We start from the raw sequence: 26,946 nt of genomic DNA on the forward strand, positions 1-26,946 counted from the left end.
TGGGAGACTGTGGCTGAATCCAAGTGTCTCCCCACTAGATTTGCAGATTGAGCTCTCATGGACTTCAGTTGTACTGTAACATGTCTATTGTCATCACGTCAAGTCAGCGAGGGCGCAAGACTTCAAGGCTGTAAAAGCTGCTGAAAGACAGGCCTCAAGTTTGTTTCATTGTTTCTGTGGAAATGTTCAAGTGACAACCACAACACAGTGATCACTGCAGCCCTTGCCTAAATAAGCATTGTAATCTTAAAGCTATAGCTGATATCCAATCCAATCCACTCCACTTTATTTGTACAGCACATTTTACAAATCACAGGGATTACCAAAGTGCTGTACACAAGAAATTAAGTGCACAAAAATAGCTAAAAACACAAACAAAGAAACACAAGTGTCTAGTCACCAGCCAGAAAAGAATGGGCAAAAGACCACAAAACTCTGTTTGAATTAAAAGCCAAGGTGTGAAGGTGGGTTTTTAGATGAGTTTTAAAGAGTCGAGGGTTGGAGCCAATCTGACATGGGATGGAAGTGCATTCCATAATTTAGGTGCTGCAACTGAAAAAGCACTGTCACCTCTGGTTTTCAATTGTGTCATAGGGACCTCAAGTTGCAGCTGGTCACAGGAGCACAGTGACCTTAGGGGAGTCTTGGCATGAATAATGTCACAGAGGTACTGAGGCGCCAGACCATGTATCTATTTGAAAGCGAACAATACGATTTTGAATTCAATTCTGAAGCAAACAGGGAGCCAGTGGAGAGAGGCCAGAATCAGAGTGATATGGTCATACTTGCGGGTTCCGGTTAGTAGCCGTGCCGCAGCATTCTGAACCAACTGCAAACGTGCAACAGAGGCCTGGTTTAAGCCAGCATAAAGTGTGCTGCATTAGTCTAATCGTGTGGAAATAAAAGTGTGTATCACTTGTTCAAAATCATTAAAAGACAACACAGATTTAATTTGAGCAAGAAGCCTCAGATGATAAAAATTGGAACTAACTACGTTTATCTGCTTGTCAAATTGAAAAGCATCGTCCATTTTGACACCAAGGTTTGACACCATGGGTTTGACAGAGGGTTGCCTCTCACATGTAAATTTGGGAATCATCTGCGTACAGATGGTAGGAGATGCCATGTTTTTTTTAAAAATGAGTCCTAGGGGGAGAAGGTAAAGGGGAAAGAGAATGGGCCCAAGAATGGAGCCTTGGGGGACCCCACAAGACGGGGGCAAAGGACAAAACATAGTCACCAAGGCTAATTGAAAAGCATCTCTCAGATAAATAGGATTTAAACCAATCCAAAGCGGTACCCCTGATACCAACACAGTGCTCTAAACGGGAAATGAGAATAGTATGGTCTACAGTGTCGAAAGCTGCCGTAAGGTCTAATAGCATAAGGATTGCAGAATCCCCAGTATCTGTAGTGAAGAGTAAATCATTGTAAACCCTCAACATTGCAGACTCAGTACTGTGAAATGCTTTAAACCCATGATGAAAAAGTGTCAAAAATGTTGTGATCATGTAGAAAAGACTGTAATTGTGTGAGAACAGTTTTCTCTAAAATAGCTAAAAATAGCTTATACATTCTGTATCATGATGTGGTTAAATATTTCTAGCCTGCATGGTTCAAATAATGTTTTACTTAAGAAATTGTTTTACACATTTAAAGTAACATTGAGATGTGTTTCTGGAACATTTGAGATGAGAAATGAGCCCTGCAGTTGACGATTGATGATTCTGTTTCATGTTAGATAACAATAGTAAGTTTAATTGTTTCAAGAATTTCCAGAGGTGACAAGTCACACTGGATACCCTTGATTTGCATATAGTAGCCTAGATGTAACTTTATGCAGTTAAGGAGCGGATACCCCATTCTTGAAATGCAACACTGCACTACCAGAATACATTGTACGGCTGCTTACATAGACAGTGATTGGGAAGCTTGGAAATGATGGATCCTGTGTACATGTACCATAACTGTGCCAACACTGTCTATTAGTTGCAACAGGAATTACTTGGTTTTGTTTTTGTTGGCCAAGTTTTGATCTCAAAATTATAAATATTAGCATACTACTATAAAATGCACTATAATTTTATAACAGGTGTTTAATTACTTTATAAAAGTATGTCAAAGATGTTTTGTTTTTTTCATATTATAATGTCTAAATATTCTTAAGAATGAGCTATCCATCATTCTTTGAGAGGGTGTACGTATAGTATCATTATGTCAGTGGCATAAAATGGTTTCAAAAAGTAGTTATCCTGACAGGCCTACCTACAGGGTGTACAAACACTGCCAGAAGCTCCTCCAGATACTCTGGAGCATCTTGCTTATAAGTCATCTGGCACAATGGAACAGTTGCCGACCAGTGGGGGCATGCTAAGAATATCTTAAGTCCCAAGGAGTAAAACTTGATAAACCTGTAGGAGCTCAGATCTATCTTGTTGCTCAGCATGGAGGGTAAAACCCCTTTTCAGTGTCCTGTCTCAACTAATGACAGTTTCTCCCGAGGAACAACAATTGCCACGACAGTACAGAGAGGCAGAATCCCTGGAGTGCCTTGAACACACCTGAGTGGTAACTCAGCTCAGGGAAGTGCACACAGGGAATGGAGCAAATGTAGTTCTTTGCTAATACGGTCAGACCATAATAGACTCAGCAGATATTCACCAGTCCTGCCTCCTTTTTCTCCCAGCATGACTTTTGGGTAAGATTCCTGGCATCTCTCACCATCTTTGGGAAGCAGAACCCTGAATTTTGCCCACACAGTAGCGCTCTACAGGTGGAAGTTCCATGCCAGCTTTGCTCCTTATCCTGTTGCTTGTGAGCCTGTCCCTCCAGTCTTCTCTGCATCCCAATCACCTAGCTTCCAGAGTGCTCTCTGACTGGTAGCCTTGAGTCTGCACTCCAGCTTGCTAGCCTCCAGCCTTCACTCTGGCCTCTATCCCCTGCATTCTCTGGACTTCCTATGGATATGTTGAGGAGCCACCTTGAAATTTCAATGGCACTTTCTGAAGGAACTCACCTTGTAATCTTCACAAGGTACTGTGGAGTCCCCATGGGGGCAGGATCCCAATGGCTCACCATACCTCTCAACTATCCAGCATTTCAGAGACTCCCCTGCCCAGCACCCCAGATATTCAGCTACCTAGAACCTCAGAGACTTAGCTAACCAATGCCACAGAGACTCAGCTGCCCAGTGCCATGGAACCACAGTTGGCCATGCCACATGTAAGCTTTGTCTACATAAAATCACTGAAATAATCCTGCTGTCTCATTGACGCTCTGCATTTCAAGGCAGCCATAGGTCGATTGCAACAGCCCACTGACCAAGTTTGGTGTGTGGCAGCCTCCCATCAGTGCTCACATGAATGACCTGAGTGTCACCACCACATCGGCATCTAGCAGTGGGCAGATCCTCCAGGACCTGGTAAGGTTCATTGCCTGGGCTTAGATGAGCTTCAAAGTAGCTAAATCCATGTCTCTGGTGTGAAAGAGGGGCAAAGTGTTGAACAAGTACTATTTCACTGAGAAAGGAGTCAAGATCATTGGCAAAATCTTCAGCTATAGAATCAGGGATGCAGCTGTTATCCAAACAACCAGCAGGGAATTTGAGCCACAGCTCACCACTGTGGACAAGTCAGATTTACTAGACAATTCAATACTAGGATATACCAACACAGCATCCTACCTCTGGCCTTTGTGGATTTATGAGGTACTCCGAGTGACAGTGGAGATGCTGGAGAGGAAGATTAGCAGATACCTCAGCAGGTTCCTGGACCTGGTACCCCAACACCAGGCCAACGACTGATGATTGACATGGTGGTTGTGTCATCAGATCTGTGGCCAAGTGTCAGGACACTCGGCCTGTTAGATGCCTCAAGTAGGGAAAACAAGGCTTGTCTCAGGCTGTGCTCAGCAGAGAAGGAGATTTGCTTACCCACCAGGGGACATCATCAAGCAGTGTCTGTGGTGTGGTTCACTTTACCTGTGTATTGTGAACACAAAGCGCTCCAGGTTCACTTTGCTCTTTGCCATTGTATCCAGCCCTCTAGATCACATGCTTTTGACCTGGGATGCTTGAAAAAAAACAGACGAAACCACGTTGGCCTGTAATGCTTGCAAGAATGCAGGACAGGGAGTAGTTTGCTCCATGGAAGATACTGCACATCTCCAAATGTGGAATGTAGAATGTAACAGTCTACAGCACACAGAGACACTAAGGTTTTCCTCCAATTTTAAGTTCAACTGAAAGCAAGGGGCTTCATAACTTCATTGCAGTGCCACGTCAAAGTAAAAACAAAACTATGTCAATATATATTATATATAGCGTGAACAGAAAGAGGACTGAGGCCCCATCAGAGCTGAAGTTGACCAAAAAGAGAAACTGAGTCCTCTTTCAAATGAACTGACAGTGTGAACACGGAAAGAGCTAAGTCCCTTTTCTGTTGGTGCACTTTAAGAGGACTAAGTTCGGTCTGTTAAAAAGGGACTACGTGAAAACATCCTAAATTTTCAAGGAGTAAAACTTGATAAACCTGTAGCAGTTCAGATCTATCTTGTTGCTCAGCGTGGAGGGTAAAACCTTCTCCAGTGTCATGTCTCGACTAATGACAGAGTTTCGCCCCAAGAACAACAACCACTATGACAGTAGAGAAAGGCAGAATCCTTGGAGTGCCTTTGTGCTCGGAACACACCTGAGCAGTAACTCAGCCCATCAGGGAAGTGCACGCGGGGAATGGAGACCTGGTAGTTCTTTGCTAGTGCAGTCTGACCATAATGGACTCTGCAGACAGTCACAAGCTCTGCTTCCTTCACTCCCTTTAAGAAAAGGAAGACATTCTTGATCCGACCTTGTCACATATCAACTTTTCCATGTCGAGATACAATGAACATGGTACCCTGGGTGTGTTGGTTGTTTATGTTCTGGGACACCATTTCAAGTTCACTTCTTTCAAGATACACTTTTGTTTTCATAGGAAATTTCACATTTACATACAGTCTTTTTCAAAATAAAAGCACTACATCGGTACAACACCGCAAATTCACCGCAAAATTTTTTCCTTCCACAACAATCACACATTGTTGGGTTTAGGCAACAAAAACACGTGGTTGGGTTTAGGAAAAAAGAACAGGCTTTGGCTTTAGAATCTTATCGGACACAACCACCATTCTCTGGGTTGAAAGTCGGGTGTTTGTTGGACCCATTAAGCAACACTCCCGCCCGCCCCACTTGGACTTCCGCCGCCTTAAATTTTGTCCTTGTCCTGCCGCGTCTTCCCCTGTTACATGCATTGTCTGTTTTCAAAATACAGTTTATTACTGTATGTAGAGTTTGCATGCAGTCTTGTTCAAAATAAAAGCACTACATCAGTAGCAAGATTGCTTTTTTGTTTGCTGGCTGAATACATTCTTTAAATTGAACTGCTCTTGTGGTACAATTGTTTGAAGCTCAGTTTGTGACTGGCTGGCCTCAACTGGCCACACCTGTTGTAGGGCAGAAGGGACGATGGGATGAATGGAGAAAAGTGATAAATCAGCTGTATGTGAGAGAGGTTTGGTCACAACGGTGCCAGAGCTCAGCAGCCTCTCATCCTTTTTCTCTGATGGAGACTCTGGAAGAAAGTGAACTCTGCTTTCCACAACTCCTCAACTCCTCTTGCAGGAAGCCAAAGCGTTCACTCACTGAGGCTGTGCTTCTTTACAGTCTTCTGTCCTTCATCTCTCTGCTCACTGTGATTCTCAACCTGCTGGTCATCATCTCCATCTCACACTTCAAGTAACAAAATACTAATTCATTTATTAAAATGATAGTCATTCAGAAATGAATGGTTCATTGAAAAGAAAAGAAAAATAGACAGGTCTTGCTATGTGTTTATGTTTTTTTATACTGATGTTACATTAAATGTGTGGATTATATTTGCTATATATCACAATGGAATTGTAATTCATTCTACAACCACAAACAGTAATGCATTATGCTCTTCTTTCAATCCAGGCAGCTCCACACCACCACCAACTTCCTCCTCCTCTCTCTGGCTGTCTCAGATTTCATTGTGGGCCTCCACATGTTCTTTGAGATTTTCCTCACAGTCAGCTGCTGGTTATTTGGTGACATCATGTGTGTCCTGCATCTGTATCTATCATATATTATTACTGCTGCCTCAGTAGGAACCATGGTGCTCATATCAGTTGATCGTTATGTAGCCATTTGTGACCCTCTGCATTACTCCATCAAGGTCACTGTGACAAGAGTTAAAATCTGTATTTGCCTTTGTTGGGTCTGTTCTCTTCTGTACAACAGTCTGATAATGATGGATAACTTAAAACAACCAGGCAGGTATCATTCCTGCTCTGGAGAGTGTGTGGTTGTCATTAACTATATTGCAGGAGTTGTTGACCTGATTTTAACCTTTATTGGTCCTGTCACTGTCATCATAGTTTTGTATATGAGAGTATTTGTGGTGGCTGTGTCTCAGGCTCGTGCCATGCAGTCTCATATTGCAGCAGTCAGGCGTCAGGGTTCAGTGAAAGTAAATGCAAAGAAATCTGAGATGAAAGCAGCCAGGACTCTCGGTGTGGTTGTAGTTGTGTTTCTGACATGCCTTTGCCCATATTCCTCTTCTTCTCTTGCAGGCCAGGACAGCTTGTTTGGCGTGACCTCTGTGCCCATACAAATCTGGCTGTTCTATTTAAATTCTAGTCTCAACCCAATGATCTATGCTTTTTGCTACCCCTGGTTTCTGAAATCCATGAAGCTCATTGTAACATTTAAAATATGTCAGCCTGACTCCTGCGATGCCAACATATTATAGTGGGAGACTGTGGCTGAATCCAAGTGTCTCCCCATTGCAGATTTGCAGATTGAGTTTTCGTGGACTTCAGTTGTACTGTGACATGTCTATTGTCATCATGTCAAGTCAGCGAGGGCGCAAGACTTCAAGGCTGTAAAAGCTGCTGAAAGACAGGCCTCAAGTTTGTTTCATTGTTTCTGTGGAAATGTTCAAGTGACAACCACAACACAGTGATCACTGCAGCTCTTGCCTATGGAACAGTTGTACTCTTATAGCTATAGCCGATATATTTGGCATTGCACTGCACAACTTAAATATGTTAGTCTGCAATTATAAAATTCATATTGATTACCTCTATAGCTTATACATATTTCTGTATCATGATGTGGTTAAATAACATTTTTGCTTACATGATTCAAGTAACATTTTATTACAGAAATTGTTTCACACATTGATTATACATGTATTTCCTTTTTATGTTGGCAGATGAGAATACCACAACATCACATTTGTGTGAAGTTGTGAGAAGTCCTCATCCTTAGTGGAATTTTTGGGAGTCTGCAAAAAAGTCCACTTGAGGCCACTTGTTGGTTGTGTGAATTGTGGATTTGGACCGCACTCAGAATATGCCCACAAAGTCCACAAGTCCACGTGTGCAGTGAAGCCATTTGGAATAAGATAATACTTTTGTGTGAAGAAGGGATGAAATACTTATTGATGTAACTGACTTCACAAAGTCCAAAAGTCTGAACAAATGTAAAAATATGCTACCTGTTATTTCTTCTATAAAGTTTGTCACAGAAATCTACACAAAGTGTGATTATATTTTCTCTTGTCTTTATTTTCTTAATTTGGTGTTATATACAGTAGCTTCAAAACAACATGTTTAGTTTTCCTTTTTCTGCCTTGGACTGGAGCCCATTTTTGGAACTGAGGCAGAGCCTCTGTGTGATCTGACCAACATATGTTGTTGGACAGTCCGAAAACTCAGTCAGCATCAAAAACTGAGGAAACAGCCTTCACATTTACTTTGAAGTGGGGCTAACTGTAAATTTCTTCCCCAGTCTCTTCATCACAACCATGAACCAAAAAAAAAAAATCCCATCTCAATTCAAATCAGGTCGACAGTTGCATCTTTGGCTGCAATAAACTTTAGTATGTAACAATTTGCTTTAAGCTTCCTTATTTAATATTCAAAAGCTGTATCCAAATATATTAAATTGCCTAAGGTAAAATATAATGTAGAGGTACAAAACTGGTACTAAAATAGAAGCCAAAATCAGTTCTTTAGCTCCAAATCAACCTGTTTTGCCACTACTACTTGGCACCCACCTTTAAAAAGGTGCTTTATGACACCTTTGACAAATGGTGCTATACAGAACCATTTGAGCTGTCATTTCACACAATATTGCTCTAACAAATATGGTGCTAAACAGTACCACAAAGGGTTCTTTAGCTTGCAGTCACAAGAATCAGAATTCAGAATCAGAATTTCTTTGTCATCATACTTGGTGCATGACGAAATTGCAGCAGCTTCCACAGTACAGTGCATAATCAAGTAAAAAAATAGTTAAAATCTGTACAAAATTAAATAGTATAAAAGAATAGCATAGTAATAAAGGAGTTAAATAAAAAGAATACACAGTAATATACAATAATACACATCCAAAAGTGCAAGTCTGGTAGTGCAAGGTAAAGAACCTCCTTTACCGCTGTATAGCCCTTATCTTAAAATATGCCATATGGCACTTTAGTGGAATAGTGCTATAATGAACCATCAGAAGTTTCATATGTCACTATATTGCCTTAACAAAAAAGGCCTGTCAAAAAATATTACTTTAGCAAAATGATCAAGGACCAGATATTGCATAAGTCAATAAAGATTTTTTTCAAAATTAAAAAAAAAATCTCTTTGAAAGGGTGTACCTAATATTATTGTCTCTCTGAAACTGTTTTATGTCACTGATATAATGATAATATGTTTATTGCAAATTTTTCTGTGACAATATATTGTTCAACAACAGTAGTTTTCTGAACAGATCTACCCATAAGGTGTAAAAGCACCGCCAGAAGCTCCTCTAAATACTCTGGAACAACTTTCTTACCAGTCACTTGGCACAAGGGAATAGTTGTAGATGAATGGGGGCAACCTGAGGGTATCTGAGGGTGTTTTCACACTCAGTCCTTTTCAGCCCTCTAAACAGACTCAGAGTGGTGACTCAGCATTTCTTTGCGCATATGTGAACACTCCAAGAGAATCACCACCTTGACATGGTGGAAGGGTTTGCGTGTCCCTGTGAACCTGGGAGCTGTGTTGTCCGGGGCTAATAGCCCCTGGTACGGTCTCTCAAGGCAAAGTGGCAATTCAAGAAGACCCTGATGAAACTGGCTTTTCGGAACTTGAGCACCTCACTCAGAGGTGCTGGGCAGGTGTGGGGATACTCACAAGTTCCTGGCTGAGCGCCACCGTGTTGGGATTCCCGGCCTTCTTGGAGTCTCTTGGTAGTGTCCTGGATGGGGTGCCACCTGGGGACTCCATAGTTCTTCTTGGGGACTTCAGCGCTCATGTGGGCAATGACAGAGAAACCTGGTGGGGGGTGATTGGGAGGAATGGCCTGCCTGACCTGAACCCAAGTGACGTTTTGTTATTGGACTTCTGTGTGAGCCATGGGCTGGCCATAACAAACACAATGTTCAAGCACAGGGAGGTTCATAAGTGTACCTGGTACCAGAGCGCCCTATAGGCCAAAGATCAATGATGGACTCTGTGGTCGTGTCATCAGATCTGCTGCCTTGTGTCAGAGAGGAGCAGAGCCGTCAACTGATCACCACCTGGTGGAGAGTTGGATCAGATGGTGGGGGAAGCTGCCGGATAGACCTGGTAAACCCAAACGTGTAGCGAGGGTGAATTGGGAACATCTGGCTGAGGCCCCTGTTTGTGGGTCTTCAACTCCCACCTCCAGAAGAATTTCTCATGGTTGGGGGACATTTAATCCGATAGGTCCTCCATTATGGAAGCGGCTGCTAGGAGCTGTGGTTGGAAGGTTGTCGGTGCCTGTCCTGGCAGCAACTTGAGAACCCTCTGGTGGACACCTGCAGTGAGGGAGGCCGTCAGGCTGAAAAAGGAGGCCTTTCGGGTCTGGCCGGCCCAGGGGTCTCCGGAAGCAGCAGACAGGTACCGGTTGGCCGGTACCCGGCGGTCACTTCCACCGTGGAGGAGGCAGAGCCTGAAGACTTGGGGGAACTCTTGCCCATATCCCTGTCAGAGGTTGCTGAGGTAGTCAAAAAGCTCCCCAGCGGCAAGGCGCCGAGAGTGGATGAGATTCACCCTGAGATGCTGAAGGCTCTGGACACTGTTGTGTTGTGTATGCTGACAGCTTTTTTAGTGTCGCCTGGAGGTCGGGTACAGTGCCTGCAGAGCGGCAGACCGGGATGAACCGGGATGAACTATTGGGGTATCACACTGCTCAGCTTCCTGGGTGAAGTTTACTCCAGGGTGCTAGAAAGGAGGCTCTGACTGACTGTCAAACCTCTAATTCAGGAGGAGCAATGCAGATTCTGTCCTGGCCGTGGAACAATGAACCAGCTCTTCACTTTTGCAAGGCTGCTGGAAGGATTGTGGGAGTTTGCCCATCCAGTCTACATGTGCTTTGTGGACTTGAAGAAAGCTTACAACCGCGTCCATCGGGAGGTCTTGAAAGTGAGAGCTGTGTCCGCATACTTGGGGTAAAGTCAAACACGCTTTCGGTGGGTGTTGGCCTCCGCCAGGGTTGTCCCTTGTCACCAATCCTGTTTGTGATTTTTATGGACAGGATCTTGAGTCGCAGCCAGGAGGTGGAAGGGTTTTTTTGTTGTTTTTTTACTGCACTTTTTATGATTACCTCCTGGGGTAGTGCAACCTTAAGGAGCATTTATTCTTTTAGCCTTACCTGATATGATAAAGTTGATATTTGATATAGTTGTATTTATTTCATCCAGTGGTCCTAATTGCACTATTATTTTATTCAAATCTGCGCCTTGCGTACTACATGGTTGTCTACTGTGTGTCTGATGGCTGATGGTTGTATCTGCTATGCAGCTATGTCGCACTATGTGCCCAAAACAAATTTCCCACGTGAGACAATAAAGTTTATCTTATCGTATCAAACTGTGACCTCCAGCATGCACTGGGGTGGTTTGCAGCCGAGTGTGAAGTGGTTGGGATGAGAGTCAGCACCTCCAAATCTGAGGCCATGGTTCTCTGCCGGAAAACGGTGGATTGCCCTCTTCGGGTTGGGGGAGTTACTGCCTCAAGTGAGGAAGTTCAAGTATCTCAGGGGTTTGTTCACGAGTGAGGGTAGAATGGAGTATGAGATGGACCAAGAGAGAGCTGAGCCTGAAGGCGAAGCTTTCGATTTACTAGTCCATCTACGTATCAACCCTCACCTATGGCCATGAGCTCTGGATTTTTGGGATGCTTTGCTTGGCCTGCTGCCCATGCGACCCAGCCTCAGATAAGCGGATGAAAATAGATGGATGGGTGGATGAAGCCTCCTGCAGGAGGCCAAAGCGTTCTCTCACTGAGGCTGTGCTTCTTTTCAGTCTTCTCTATTTCATCGCTCTGTTCACTGTGACTCTCAACCTGCTGGTCATCATCTCCATCTCACACTTCAAGTAGTAAATTATCAATTCTATTTATTATGGTGATAGATGTACAGAAATATATGGTTACTGGAAAATGTTGGATCTCGTTGTGTTGATAAATAACTTAAACACTGCTTTTATATTTTACCCATGGATTACATCTGCTACATATTATAATGGACTTTCATTTGTTACTACAAACAATAATACATGATGCTCCTTTTTCAATCCAGGCAGCTCCACACCCCCACCAACTTCCTCCTCCTCTCTCTGGCTGTCTCAGATTTCTTCGTGGGCCTTCTCATGTTCTTCCAAATCATGCTCACAGACGGCTGCTGGTTCCTCGGTGACCTCATGTGTGTTATATATTATGTTTTAAATTCCATTGTTACATCTTCCACAGTAGGAACCATGGTGCTCATATCAGTCGACCGTTACGTAGCCATTTGTGATCCTCTGCATTACTCCACCAAAATCACTGTGAGAAGAGTTAGAATCTGTATTTGCCTTTATTGGATTAGTTCTGTTCTACACAACAGTCTGATAATGATGGATAACTTAAAACAACCAGGCAGGTATAATTCCTGCTCAGGAGAGTGTGTGGTTGTCATTAACAACATTGCAGGAGTTGCTGACCTCATTTTAACCTTTATTGGTCCTGTCACTGTCATCATAGTTTTGTATATGAGAGTATTTGTGGTGGCTGTGTCTCAGGCTCGTGCCATGCAGTCTCATATTGCAGCAGTCAGGCGTCAGGGTTCAGTGAAAGTAAATGCAAAGAAATCTGAGATGAAAGCAGCCAAGACTCTTGGTGTGGTTGTAGTTGTGTTTCTGACATGCCTTTGCCCATATTTCTCTTCTTCTCTTGCAGGCCAGGACAGCTTGTTTGGCGTGACCTCTGTGCCCATAGAAACCTGGCTGTTCTATTTAAATTCAAGTCTCAACCCGATGATCTATGCTTTTTGCTACCCTTGGTTTTTAAAATCTATTAAGCTCATTGTAACATTTAAAATATGTCAGCCTGACTCCTGTGATGCCAACATATTATAGTGGGAGACTGTGGCTGAATCCAAGTGTCTCCCCACTAGATTTGCAGATTGAGCTCTCATGGACTTCAGTTGTACTGCAACATGTCTATTGTCATCACGTCAAGTCAGCGAGGGCGCAAGACTTCAAGGCTGTAAAAGCTGCTGAAAGACAGGCCTCAAGTTTGTTTCATTGTTTCTGTGGAAATGTTCAAGTGACAACCACAACACAGTGATCACTGCAGCTCTTGCCTAAATAAGCATTGTAATCTTAAAGCCATAGCTGATATCCAATCCAATACACTCCACTTTATTTGTACAGCACATTTTACAAATCACAGGGATTACCAAAGTGCTGTACACAAGAAATTAAGTGCACAAAAATAGCTAAAAACACAAACAAAGAAACACAAGCGTCTAGTCAACAGCCAGAAAAGAATGGGCAAAAGACCACAAAACTCTGTTTGAATTAAAAGCCAAGGTGTGAAGGTGGGTTTTTAGATGAGTTTTAAAGAGTCGAGGGTTGGAGCCAATCTGACATGGGATGGAAGTGCATTCCATAATTTAGGTGCTGCAACTGAAAAAGCACTGTCACCTCTGGTTTTCAATTGTGTCATAGGGACCTCAAGTTGCAGCTGGTCACAGGAGCACAGTGACCTTAGGGGAGTCTTGGCATGAATAATGTCACAGAGGTACTGAGGCGCCAGACCATGTATCTATTTGAAAGCGAACAATACGATTTTGAATTCAATTCTGAAGCAAACAGGGAGCCAGTGGAGAGAGGCCAGAATCAGAGTGATATGGTCATACTTGCGGGTTCCGGTTAGTAGCCGTGCCGCAGCATTCTGAACCAACTGCAAACGTGCAACAGAGGCCTGGTTTAAGCCAGCATAAAGTGTGCTGCATTAGTCTAATCGTGTGGAAATAAAAGTGTGTATCACTTGTTCAAAATCATTAAAAGACAACACAGATTTAATTTGAGCAAGAAGCCTCAGATGATAAAAATTGGAACTAACTACGTTTATCTGCTTGTCAAATTGAAAAGCATTGTCCATTTTGACACCAAGGTTTGACACCATGGGTTTGACATAGGGTTGCCTCTCACATGTAAATTTGGGAATCATCTGCGTACAGATGGTAGGAGATGCCATGTTTTTTTAAAAAATGAGTCCTAGGGGGAGAAGGTAAAGGGGAAAGAGAATGGGCCCAAGAATGGAGCCTTGGGGGACCCCACAAGACGGGGGCAAAGGACAAAACATAGTCACCAAGGCTAATTGAAAAGCATCTCTCAGATAAATAGGATTTAAACCAATCCAAAGCGGTACCCCTGATACCAACACAGTGCTCTAAACGGGAAATGAGAATAGTATGGTCTACAGTGTCGAAAGCTGCCGTAAGGTCTAATAGCATAAGGATTGCAGAATCCCCAGTATCTGTAGTGAAGAGTAAATCATTGTAAACCCTCAACATTGCAGACTCAGTACTGTGAAATGCTTTAAACCCATGATGAAAAAGTGTCAAAAATGTTGTGATCATGTAGAAAAGACTGTAATTGTGTGAGAACAGTTTTCTCTAAAATAGCTAAAAATAGCTTATACATTCTGTATCATGATGTGGTTAAATATTTCTAGCCTGCATGGTTCAAATAATGTTTTACTTAAGAAATTGTTTTACACATTTAAAGTAACATTGAGATGTGTTTCTGGAACATTTGAGATGAGAAATGAGCCCTGCAGTTGACGATTGATGATTCTGTTTCATGTTAGATAACAATAGTAAGTTTAATTGTTTCAAGAATTTCCAGAGGTGACAAGTCACACTGGATACCCTTGATTTGCATATAGTAGCCTAGATGTAACTTTATGCAGTTAAGGAGCGGATACCCCATTCTTGAAATGCAACACTGCACTACCAGAATACATTGTACGGCTGCTTACATAGACAGTGATTGGGAAGCTTGGAAATGATGGATCCTGTGTACATGTACCATAACTGTGCCAACACTGTCTATTAGTTGCAACAGGAATTACTTGGTTTTGTTTTTGTTGGCCAAGTTTTGATCTCAAAATTATAAATATTAGCATACTACTATAAAATGCACTATAATTTTATAACAGGTGTTTAATTACTTTATAAAAGTATGTCAAAGATGTTTTGTTTTTTTCATATTATAATGTCTAAATATTCTTAAGAATGAGCTATCCATCATTCTTTGAGAGGGTGTACGTATAGTATCATTATGTCAGTGGCATAAAATGGTTTCAAAAAGTAGTTATCCTGACAGGCCTACCTACAGGGTGTACAAACACTGCCAGAAGCTCCTCCAGATACTCTGGAGCATCTTGCTTATAAGTCATCTGGCACAATGGAACAGTTGCCGACCAGTGGGGGCATGCTAAGAATATCTTAAGTCCCAAGGAGTAAAACTTGATAAACCTGTAGGAGCTCAGATCTATCTTGTTGCTCAGCATGGAGGGTAAAACCCCTTTTCAGTGTCCTGTCTCAACTAATGACAGTTTCTCCCGAGGAACAACAATTGCCACGACAGTACAGAGAGGCAGAATCCCTGGAGTGCCTTGAACACACCTGAGTGGTAACTCAGCTCAGGGAAGTGCACACAGGGAATGGAGCAAATGTAGTTCTTTGCTAATACGGTCAGACCATAATAGACTCAGCAGATATTCACCAGTCCTGCCTCCTTTTTCTCCCAGCATGACTTTTGGGTAAGATTCCTGGCATCTCTCACCATCTTTGGGAAGCAGAACCCTGAATTTTGCCCACACAGTAGCGCTCTACAGGTGGAAGTTCCATGCCAGCTTTGCTCCTTATCCTGTTGCTTGTGAGCCTGTCCCTCCAGTCTTCTCTGCATCCCAATCACCTAGCTTCCAGAGTGCTCTCTGACTGGTAGCCTTGAGTCTGCACTCCAGCTTGCTAGCCTCCAGCCTTCACTCTGGCCTCTATCCCCTGCATTCTCTGGACTTCCTATGGATATGTTGAGGAGCCACCTTGAAATTTCAATGGCACTTTCTGAAGGAACTCACCTTGTAATCTTCACAAGGTACTGTGGAGTCCCCATGGGGGCAGGATCCCAATGGCTCACCATACCTCTCAACTATCCAGCATTTCAGAGACTCCCCTGCCCAGCACCCCAGATATTCAGCTACCTAGAACCTCAGAGACTTAGCTAACCAATGCCACAGAGACTCAGCTGCCCAGTGCCATGGAACCACAGTTGGCCATGCCACATGTAAGCTTTGTCTACATAAAATCACTGAAATAATCCTGCTGTCTCATTGACGCTCTGCATTTCAAGGCAGCCATAGGTCGATTGCAACAGCCCACTGACCAAGTTTGGTGTGTGGCAGCCTCCCATCAGTGCTCACATGAATGACCTGAGTGTCACCACCACATCGGCATCTAGCAGTGGGCAGATCCTCCAGGACCTGGTAAGGTTCATTGCCTGGGCTTAGATGAGCTTCAAAGTAGCTAAATCCATGTCTCTGGTGTGAAAGAGGGGCAAAGTGTTGAACAAGTACTATTTCACTGAGAAAGGAGTCAAGATCATTGGCAAAATCTTCAGCTATAGAATCAGGGATGCAGCTGTTATCCAAACAACCAGCAGGGAATTTGAGCCACAGCTCACCACTGTGGACAAGTCAGATTTACTAGACAATTCAATACTAGGATATACCAACACAGCATCCTACCTCTGGCCTTTGTGGATTTATGAGGTACTCCGAGTGACAGTGGAGATGCTGGAGAGGAAGATTAGCAGATACCTCAGCAGGTTCCTGGACCTGGTACCACAACACCAGGCCAACGACTGATGATTGACATGGTGGTTGTGTCATCAGATCTGTGGCCAAGTGTCCAGGACACTCGGCCTGTTAGATGCCTCAAGTAGGGAAAACAAGGCTTGTCTCAGGCTGTGCTCAGCAGAGAAGGAGATTTGCTGACCCACCAGGGGACATCATCAAGCAGTGTCTGTGGTGTGGTTCACTTTACCTGTGTATTGTGAACACAAAGCGCTCCAGGTTCACTTTGCTCTTTGCCATTGTATCCAGCCCTCTAGATCACATGCTTTTGACCTGGGATGCTTGAAAAAAAACAGACGAAACCACGTTGGCCTGTAATGCTTGCAAGAATGCAGGACAGGGAGTAGTTTGCTCCATGGAAGATACTGCACATCTCCAAATGTGGAATGTAGAATGTAACAGTCTACAGCACACAGAGACACTAAGGTTTTCCTCCAATTTTAAGTTCAACTGAAAGCAAGGGGCTTCATAACTTCATTGCAGTGCCACGTCAAAGTAAAAACAAAACTATGTCAATATATATTATATATAGCGTGAACAGAAAGAGGACTGAGGCCCCATCAGAGCTGAAGTTGACCAAAAAGAGAAACTGAGTCCTCTTTCAAATGAACTGACAGTGTGAACACGGAAAGAGCTAAGTCCCTTTTCTGTTGGTGCACTTTAAGAGGACTAAGTTCGGTCTGTTAAAAAGGGACTACGTGAAAACATCCTAAATTTTCAAGGAGTAAAACTTGATAAACCTGTAGCAGTTCAGATCTATCTTGTTGCTCAGCGTGGAGGGTAAAACCTTCTCCAGTGTCATGTCTCGACTAATGACAGAGTTTCGCCCCAAGAACAACAACCACTATGACAGTAGAGAAAGGCAGAATCCTTGGAGTGCCTTTGTGCTCGGAACACACCTGAGCAGTAACTCAGCCCATCAGGGAAGTGCACGCGGGGAATGGAGACCTGGTAGTTCTTTGCTAGTGCAGTCTGACCATAATGGACTCTGCAGACAGTCACAAGCTCTGCTTCCTTCACTCCCTTTAAGAAAAGGAAGACATTCTTGATCCGACCTTGTCACATATCAACTTTTCCATGTCGAGATACAATGAACATGGTACCCTGGGTGTGTTGGTTGTTTATGTTCTGGGACACCATTTCAAGTTCACTTCTTTCAAGATACACTTTTGTTTTCATAGGAAATTTCACATTTACATACAGTCTTTTTCAAAATAAAAGCACTACATCGGTACAACACCGCAAATTCACCGCAAAATTTTTTCCTTCCACAACAATCACACATTGTTGGGTTTAGGCAACAAAAACACGTGGTTGGGTTTAGGAAAAAAGAACAGGCTTTGGCTTTAGAATCTTATCGGACACAACCACCATTCTCTGGGTTGAAAGTCGGGTGTTTGTTGGACCCATTAAGCAACACTCCCGCCCGCCCCACTTGGACTTCCGCCGCCTTAAATTTTGTCCTTGTCCTGCCGCGTCTTCCCCTGTTACATGCATTGTCTGTTTTCAAAATACAGTTTATTACTGTATGTAGAGTTTGCATGCAGTCTTGTTCAAAATAAAAGCACTACATCAGTAGCAAGATTGCTTTTTTGTTTGCTGGCTGAATACATTCTTTAAATTGAACTGCTCTTGTGGTACAATTGTTTGAAGCTCAGTTTGTGACTGGCTGGCCTCAACTGGCCACACCTGTTGTAGGGCAGAAGGGACGATGGGATGAATGGAGAAAAGTGATAAATCAGCTGTATGTGAGAGAGGTTTGGTCACAACGGTGCCAGAGCTCAGCAGCCTCTCATCCTTTTTCTCTGATGGAGACTCTGGAAGAAAGTGAACTCTGCTTTCCACAACTCCTCAACTCCTCTTGCAGGAAGCCAAAGCGTTCACTCACTGAGGCTGTGCTTCTTTACAGTCTTCTGTCCTTCATCTCTCTGCTCACTGTGATTCTCAACCTGCTGGTCATCATCTCCATCTCACACTTCAAGTAACAAAATACTAATTCATTTATTAAAATGATAGTCATTCAGAAATGAATGGTTCATTGAAAAGAAAAGAAAAATAGACAGGTCTTGCTATGTGTTTATGTTTTTTTATACTGATGTTACATTAAATGTGTGGATTATATTTGCTATATATCACAATGGAATTGTAATTCATTCTACAACCACAAACAGTAATGCATTATGCTCTTCTTTCAATCCAGGCAGCTCCACACCACCACCAACTTCCTCCTCCTCTCTCTGGCTGTCTCAGATTTCATTGTGGGCCTCCACATGTTCTTTGAGATTTTCCTCACAGTCAGCTGCTGGTTATTTGGTGACATCATGTGTGTCCTGCATCTGTATCTATCATATATTATTACTGCTGCCTCAGTAGGAACCATGGTGCTCATATCAGTTGATCGTTATGTAGCCATTTGTGACCCTCTGCATTACTCCATCAAGGTCACTGTGACAAGAGTTAAAATCTGTATTTGCCTTTGTTGGGTCTGTTCTCTTCTGTACAACAGTCTGATAATGATGGATAACTTAAAACAACCAGGCAGGTATCATTCCTGCTCTGGAGAGTGTGTGGTTGTCATTAACTATATTGCAGGAGTTGTTGACCTGATTTTAACCTTTATTGGTCCTGTCACTGTCATCATAGTTTTGTATATGAGAGTATTTGTGGTGGCTGTGTCTCAGGCTCGTGCCATGCAGTCTCATATTGCAGCAGTCAGGCGTCAGGGTTCAGTGAAAGTAAATGCAAAGAAATCTGAGATGAAAGCAGCCAGGACTCTCGGTGTGGTTGTAGTTGTGTTTCTGACATGCCTTTGCCCATATTCCTCTTCTTCTCTTGCAGGCCAGGACAGCTTGTTTGGCGTGACCTCTGTGCCCATACAAATCTGGCTGTTCTATTTAAATTCTAGTCTCAACCCAATGATCTATGCTTTTTGCTACCCCTGGTTTCTGAAATCCATGAAGCTCATTGTAACATTTAAAATATGTCAGCCTGACTCCTGCGATGCCAACATATTATAGTGGGAGACTGTGGCTGAATCCAAGTGTCTCCCCATTGCAGATTTGCAGATTGAGTTTTCGTGGACTTCAGTTGTACTGTGACATGTCTATTGTCATCATGTCAAGTCAGCGAGGGCGCAAGACTTCAAGGCTGTAAAAGCTGCTGAAAGACAGGCCTCAAGTTTGTTTCATTGTTTCTGTGGAAATGTTCAAGTGACAACCACAACACAGTGATCACTGCAGCTCTTGCCTATGGAACAGTTGTACTCTTATAGCTATAGCCGATATATTTGGCATTGCACTGCACAACTTAAATATGTTAGTCTGCAATTATAAAATTCATATTGATTACCTCTATAGCTTATACATATTTCTGTATCATGATGTGGTTAAATAACATTTTTGCTTACATGATTCAAGTAACATTTTATTACAGAAATTGTTTCACACATTGATTATACATGTATTTCCTTTTTATGTTGGCAGATGAGAATACCACAACATCACATTTGTGTGAAGTTGTGAGAAGTCCTCATCCTTAGTGGAATTTTTGGGAGTCTGCAAAAAAGTCCACTTGAGGCCACTTGTTGGTTGTGTGAATTGTGGATTTGGACCGCACTCAGAATATGCCCACAAAGTCCACAAGTCCACGTGTGCAGTGAAGCCATTTGGAATAAGATAATACTTTTGTGTGAAGAAGGGATGAAATACTTATTGATGTAACTGACTTCACAAAGTCCAAAAGTCTGAACAAATGTAAAAATATGCTACCTGTTATTTCTTCTATAAAGTTTGTCACAGAAATCTACACAAAGTGTGATTATATTTTCTCTTGTCTTTATTTTCTTAATTTGGTGTTATATACAGTAGCTTCAAAACAACATGTTTAGTTTTCCTTTTTCTGCCTTGGACTGGAGCCCATTTTTGGAACTGAGGCAGAGCCTCTGTGTGATCTGACCAACATATGTTGTTGGACAGTCCGAAAACTCAGTCAGCATCAAAAACTGAGGAAACAGCCTTCACATTTACTTTGAAGTGGGGCTAACTGTAAATTTCTTCCCCAGTCTCTTCATCACAACCATGAACCAAAAAAAAAAAATCCCATCTCAATTCAAATCAGGTCGACAGTTGCATCTTTGGCTGCAATAAACTTTAGTATGTAACAATTTGCTTTAAGCTTCCTTATTTAATATTCAAAAGCTGTATCCAAATATATTAAATTGCCTAAGGTAAAATATAATGTAGAGGTACAAAACTGGTACTAAAATAGAAGCCAAAATCAGTTCTTTAGCTCCAAATCAACCTGTTTTGCCACTACTACTTGGCACCCACCTTTAAAAAGGTGCTTTATGACACCTTTGACAAATGGTGCTATACAGAACCATTTGAGCTGTCATTTCACACAATATTGCTCTAACAAATATGGTGCTAAACAGTACCACAAAGGGTTCTTTAGCTTGCAGTCACAAGAATCAGAATTCAGAATCAGAATTTCTTTGTCATCATACTTGGTGCATGACGAAATTGCAGCAGCTTCCACAGTACAGTGCATAATCAAGTAAAAAAATAGTTAAAATCTGTACAAAATTAAATAGTATAAAAGAATAGCATAGTAATAAAGGAGTTAAATAAAAAGAATACACAGTAATATACAATAATACACATCCAAAAGTGCAAGTCTGGTAGTGCAAGGTAAAGAACCTCCTTTACCGCTGTATAGCCCTTATCTTAAAATATGCCATATGGCACTTTAGTGGAATAGTGCTATAATGAACCATCAGAAGTTTCATATGTCACTATATTGCCTTAACAAAAAAGGCCTGTCAAAAAATATTACTTTAGCAAAATGATCAAGGACCAGATATTGCATAAGTCAATAAAGATTTTTTTCAAAATTAAAAAAAAAATCTCTTTGAAAGGGTGTACCTAATATTATTGTCTCTCTGAAACTGTTTTATGTCACTGATATAATGATAATATGTTTATTGCAAATTTTTCTGTGACAATATATTGTTCAACAACAGTAGTTTTCTGAACAGATCTACCCATAAGGTGTAAAAGCACCGCCAGAAGCTCCTCTAAATACTCTGGAACAACTTTCTTACCAGTCACTTGGCACAAGGGAATAGTTGTAGATGAATGGGGGCAACCTGAGGGTATCTGAGGGTGTTTTCACACTCAGTCCTTTTCAGCCCTCTAAACAGACTCAGAGTGGTGACTCAGCATTTCTTTGCGCATATGTGAACACTCCAAGAGAATCACCACCTTGACATGGTGGAAGGGTTTGCGTGTCCCTGTGAACCTGGGAGCTGTGTTGTCCGGGGCTAATAGCCCCTGGTACGGTCTCTCAAGGCAAAGTGGCAATTCAAGAAGACCCTGATGAAACTGGCTTTTCGGAACTTGAGCACCTCACTCAGAGGTGCTGGGCAGGTGTGGGGATACTCACAAGTTCCTGGCTGAGCGCCACCGTGTTGGGATTCCCGGCCTTCTTGGAGTCTCTTGGTAGTGTCCTGGATGGGGTGCCACCTGGGGACTCCATAGTTCTTCTTGGGGACTTCAGCGCTCATGTGGGCAATGACAGAGAAACCTGGTGGGGGGTGATTGGGAGGAATGGCCTGCCTGACCTGAACCCAAGTGACGTTTTGTTATTGGACTTCTGTGTGAGCCATGGGCTGGCCATAACAAACACAATGTTCAAGCACAGGGAGGTTCATAAGTGTACCTGGTACCAGAGCGCCCTATAGGCCAAAGATCAATGATGGACTCTGTGGTCGTGTCATCAGATCTGCTGCCTTGTGTCAGAGAGGAGCAGAGCCGTCAACTGATCACCACCTGGTGGAGAGTTGGATCAGATGGTGGGGGAAGCTGCCGGATAGACCTGGTAAACCCAAACGTGTAGCGAGGGTGAATTGGGAACATCTGGCTGAGGCCCCTGTTTGTGGGTCTTCAACTCCCACCTCCAGAAGAATTTCTCATGGTTGGGGGACATTTAATCCGATAGGTCCTCCATTATGGAAGCGGCTGCTAGGAGCTGTGGTTGGAAGGTTGTCGGTGCCTGTCCTGGCAGCAACTTGAGAACCCTCTGGTGGACACCTGCAGTGAGGGAGGCCGTCAGGCTGAAAAAGGAGGCCTTTCGGGTCTGGCCGGCCCAGGGGTCTCCGGAAGCAGCAGACAGGTACCGGTTGGCCGGTACCCGGCGGTCACTTCCACCGTGGAGGAGGCAGAGCCTGAAGACTTGGGGGAACTCTTGCCCATATCCCTGTCAGAGGTTGCTGAGGTAGTCAAAAAGCTCCCCAGCGGCAAGGCGCCGAGAGTGGATGAGATTCACCCTGAGATGCTGAAGGCTCTGGACACTGTTGTGTTGTGTATGCTGACAGCTTTTTTAGTGTCGCCTGGAGGTCGGGTACAGTGCCTGCAGAGCGGCAGACCGGGATGAACCGGGATGAACTATTGGGGTATCACACTGCTCAGCTTCCTGGGTGAAGTTTACTCCAGGGTGCTAGAAAGGAGGCTCTGACTGACTGTCAAACCTCTAATTCAGGAGGAGCAATGCAGATTCTGTCCTGGCCGTGGAACAATGAACCAGCTCTTCACTTTTGCAAGGCTGCTGGAAGGATTGTGGGAGTTTGCCCATCCAGTCTACATGTGCTTTGTGGACTTGAAGAAAGCTTACAACCGCGTCCATCGGGAGGTCTTGAAAGTGAGAGCTGTGTCCGCATACTTGGGGTAAAGTCAAACACGCTTTCGGTGGGTGTTGGCCTCCGCCAGGGTTGTCCCTTGTCACCAATCCTGTTTGTGATTTTTATGGACAGGATCTTGAGTCGCAGCCAGGAGGTGGAAGGGTTTTTTTGTTGTTTTTTTACTGCACTTTTTATGATTACCTCCTGGGGTAGTGCAACCTTAAGGAGCATTTATTCTTTTAGCCTTACCTGATATGATAAAGTTGATATTTGATATAGTTGTATTTATTTCATCCAGTGGTCCTAATTGCACTATTATTTTATTCAAATCTGCGCCTTGCGTACTACATGGTTGTCTACTGTGTGTCTGATGGCTGATGGTTGTATCTGCTATGCAGCTATGTCGCACTATGTGCCCAAAACAAATTTCCCACGTGAGACAATAAAGTTTATCTTATCGTATCAAACTGTGACCTCCAGCATGCACTGGGGTGGTTTGCAGCCGAGTGTGAAGTGGTTGGGATGAGAGTCAGCACCTCCAAATCTGAGGCCATGGTTCTCTGCCGGAAAACGGTGGATTGCCCTCTTCGGGTTGGGGGAGTTACTGCCTCAAGTGAGGAAGTTCAAGTATCTCAGGGGTTTGTTCACGAGTGAGGGTAGAATGGAGTATGAGATGGACCAAGAGAGAGCTGAGCCTGAAGGCGAAGCTTTCGATTTACTAGTCCATCTACGTATCAACCCTCACCTATGGCCATGAGCTCTGGATTTTTGGGATGCTTTGCTTGGCCTGCTGCCCATGCGACCCAGCCTCAGATAAGCGGATGAAAATAGATGGATGGGTGGATGAAGCCTCCTGCAGGAGGCCAAAGCGTTCTCTCACTGAGGCTGTGCTTCTTTTCAGTCTTCTCTATTTCATCGCTCTGTTCACTGTGACTCTCAACCTGCTGGTCATCATCTCCATCTCACACTTCAAGTAGTAAATTATCAATTCTATTTATTATGGTGATAGATGTACAGAAATATATGGTTACTGGAAAATGTTGGATCTCGTTGTGTTGATAAATAACTTAAACACTGCTTTTATATTTTACCCATGGATTACATCTGCTACATATTATAATGGACTTTCATTTGTTACTACAAACAATAATACATGATGCTCCTTTTTCAATCCAGGCAGCTCCACACCCCCACCAACTTCCTCCTCCTCTCTCTGGCTGTCTCAGATTTCTTCGTGGGCCTTCTCATGTTCTTCCAAATCATGCTCACAGACGGCTGCTGGTTCCTCGGTGACCTCATGTGTGTTATATATTATGTTTTAAATTCCATTGTTACATCTTCCACAGTAGGAACCATGGTGCTCATATCAGTCGACCGTTACGTAGCCATTTGTGATCCTCTGCATTACTCCACCAAAATCACTGTGAGAAGAGTTAGAATCTGTATTTGCCTTTATTGGATTAGTTCTGTTCTACACAACAGTCTGATAATGATGGATAACTTAAAACAACCAGGCAGGTATAATTCCTGCTCAGGAGAGTGTGTGGTTGTCATTAACAACATTGCAGGAGTTGCTGACCTCATTTTAACCTTTATTGGTCCTGTCACTGTCATCATAGTTTTGTATATGAGAGTATTTGTGGTGGCTGTGTCTCAGGCTCGTGCCATGCAGTCTCATATTGCAGCAGTCAGGCGTCAGGGTTCAGTGAAAGTAAATGCAAAGAAATCTGAGATGAAAGCAGCCAAGACTCTTGGTGTGGTTGTAGTTGTGTTTCTGACATGCCTTTGCCCATATTTCTCTTCTTCTCTTGCAGGCCAGGACAGCTTGTTTGGCGTGACCTCTGTGCCCATAGAAACCTGGCTGTTCTATTTAAATTCAAGTCTCAACCCGATGATCTATGCTTTTTGCTACCCTTGGTTTTTAAAATCTATTAAGCTCATTGTAACATTTAAAATATGTCAGCCTGACTCCTGTGATGCCAACATATTATAGTGGGAGACTGTGGCTGAATCCAAGTGTCTCCCCACTAGATTTGCAGATTGAGCTCTCATGGACTTCAGTTGTACTGCAACATGTCTATTGTCATCACGTCAAGTCAGCGAGGGCGCAAGACTTCAAGGCTGTAAAAGCTGCTGAAAGACAGGCCTCAAGTTTGTTTCATTGTTTCTGTGGAAATGTTCAAGTGACAACCACAACACAGTGATCACTGCAGCTCTTGCCTAAATAAGCATTGTAATCTTAAAGCCATAGCTGATATCCAATCCAATACACTCCACTTTATTTGTACAGCACATTTTACAAATCACAGGGATTACCAAAGTGCTGTACACAAGAAATTAAGTGCACAAAAATAGCTAAAAACACAAACAAAGAAACACAAGCGTCTAGTCAACAGCCAGAAAAGAATGGGCAAAAGACCACAAAACTCTGTTTGAATTAAAAGCCAAGGTGTGAAGGTGGGTTTTTAGATGAGTTTTAAAGAGTCGAGGGTTGGAGCCAATCTGACATGGGATGGAAGTGCATTCCATAATTTAGGTGCTGCAACTGAAAAAGCACTGTCACCTCTGGTTTTCAATTGTGTCATAGGGACCTCAAGTTGCAGCTGGTCACAGGAGCACAGTGACCTTAGGGGAGTCTTGGCATGAATAATGTCACAGAGGTACTGAGGCGCCAGACCATGTATCTATTTGAAAGCGAACAATACGATTTTGAATTCAATTCTGAAGCAAACAGGGAGCCAGTGGAGAGAGGCCAGAATCAGAGTGATATGGTCATACTTGCGGGTTCCGGTTAGTAGCCGTGCCGCAGCATTCTGAACCAACTGCAAACGTGCAACAGAGGCCTGGTTTAAGCCAGCATAAAGTGTGCTGCATTAGTCTAATCGTGTGGAAATAAAAGTGTGTATCACTTGTTCAAAATCATTAAAAGACAACACAGATTTAATTTGAGCAAGAAGCCTCAGATGATAAAAATTGGAACTAACTACGTTTATCTGCTTGTCAAATTGAAAAGCATTGTCCATTTTGACACCAAGGTTTGACACCATGGGTTTGACATAGGGTTGCCTCTCACATGTAAATTTGGGAATCATCTGCGTACAGATGGTAGGAGATGCCATGTTTTTTTAAAAAATGAGTCCTAGGGGGAGAAGGTAAAGGGGAAAGAGAATGGGCCCAAGAATGGAGCCTTGGGGGACCCCACAAGACGGGGGCAAAGGACAAAACATAGTCACCAAGGCTAATTGAAAAGCATCTCTCAGATAAATAGGATTTAAACCAATCCAAAGCGGTACCCCTGATACCAACACAGTGCTCTAAACGGGAAATGAGAATAGTATGGTCTACAGTGTCGAAAGCTGCCGTAAGGTCTAATAGCATAAGGATTGCAGAATCCCCAGTATCTGTAGTGAAGAGTAAATCATTGTAAACCCTCAACATTGCAGACTCAGTACTGTGAAATGCTTTAAACCCATGATGAAAAAGTGTCAAAAATGTTGTGATCATGTAGAAAAGACTGTAATTGTGTGAGAACAGTTTTCTCTAAAATAGCTAAAAATAGCTTATACATTCTGTATCATGATGTGGTTAAATATTTCTAGCCTGCATGGTTCAAATAATGTTTTACTTAAGAAATTGTTTTACACATTTAAAGTAACATTGAGATGTGTTTCTGGAACATTTGAGATGAGAAATGAGCCCTGCAGTTGACGATTGATGATTCTGTTTCATGTTAGATAACAATAGTAAGTTTAATTGTTTCAAGAATTTCCAGAGGTGACAAGTCACACTGGATACCCTTGATTTGCATATAGTAGCCTAGATGTAACTTTATGCAGTTAAGGAGCGGATACCCCATTCTTGAAATGCAACACTGCACTACCAGAATACATTGTACGGCTGCTTACATAGACAGTGATTGGGAAGCTTGGAAATGATGGATCCTGTGTACATGTACCATAACTGTGCCAACACTGTCTATTAGTTGCAACAGGAATTACTTGGTTTTGTTTTTGTTGGCCAAG

At 42.9% G+C, this 26,946-nt stretch overlaps 3 protein-coding genes and 1 pseudogene across 3 annotated transcripts; all 4 read left to right on the top strand.

Moving 5' to 3' along the window:
- The first annotated feature begins 5,517 nt into the window (after positions 1-5,517).
- On the top strand, positions 5,518-6,806 carry LOC144466824 (trace amine-associated receptor 8c-like). The gene is made up of 2 exons (XM_078174233.1): positions 5,518-5,770; positions 5,990-6,806. The coding sequence occupies exons 1-2, from the start codon at positions 5,598-5,600 to the stop codon at positions 6,804-6,806; spliced, it is 990 nt and encodes a 329-aa protein (XP_078030359.1). The 5' UTR covers positions 5,518-5,597.
- Positions 6,807-11,286: 4,480 nt separating this feature from the next.
- On the top strand, positions 11,287-12,458 carry LOC144466790 (trace amine-associated receptor 8a-like). Its single transcript, XM_078174207.1, has 2 exons — positions 11,287-11,438; positions 11,642-12,458. The coding sequence occupies exons 1-2, from the start codon at positions 11,287-11,289 to the stop codon at positions 12,456-12,458; spliced, it is 969 nt and encodes a 322-aa protein (XP_078030333.1).
- A 5,518-nt stretch (positions 12,459-17,976) lies between these two features.
- Positions 17,977-19,265, top strand: LOC144466825 (trace amine-associated receptor 8c-like). Its single transcript, XM_078174234.1, has 2 exons — positions 17,977-18,229; positions 18,449-19,265. Exons 1-2 carry the CDS (start codon positions 18,057-18,059, stop codon positions 19,263-19,265), a joined length of 990 nt encoding a protein of 329 aa, XP_078030360.1. The 5' UTR covers positions 17,977-18,056.
- Positions 19,266-22,821: 3,556 nt separating this feature from the next.
- On the top strand, positions 22,822-24,917 carry LOC144466791 (trace amine-associated receptor 13c-like; annotated as a pseudogene).
- Positions 24,918-26,946: the final 2,029 nt, after the last annotated feature.

This window comes from Epinephelus lanceolatus, chromosome 14 (genome assembly GCF_041903045.1).
Source record: "Epinephelus lanceolatus isolate andai-2023 chromosome 14, ASM4190304v1, whole genome shotgun sequence".
Taxonomy (NCBI): Eukaryota; Metazoa; Chordata; class Actinopteri; order Perciformes; family Serranidae; genus Epinephelus; species Epinephelus lanceolatus.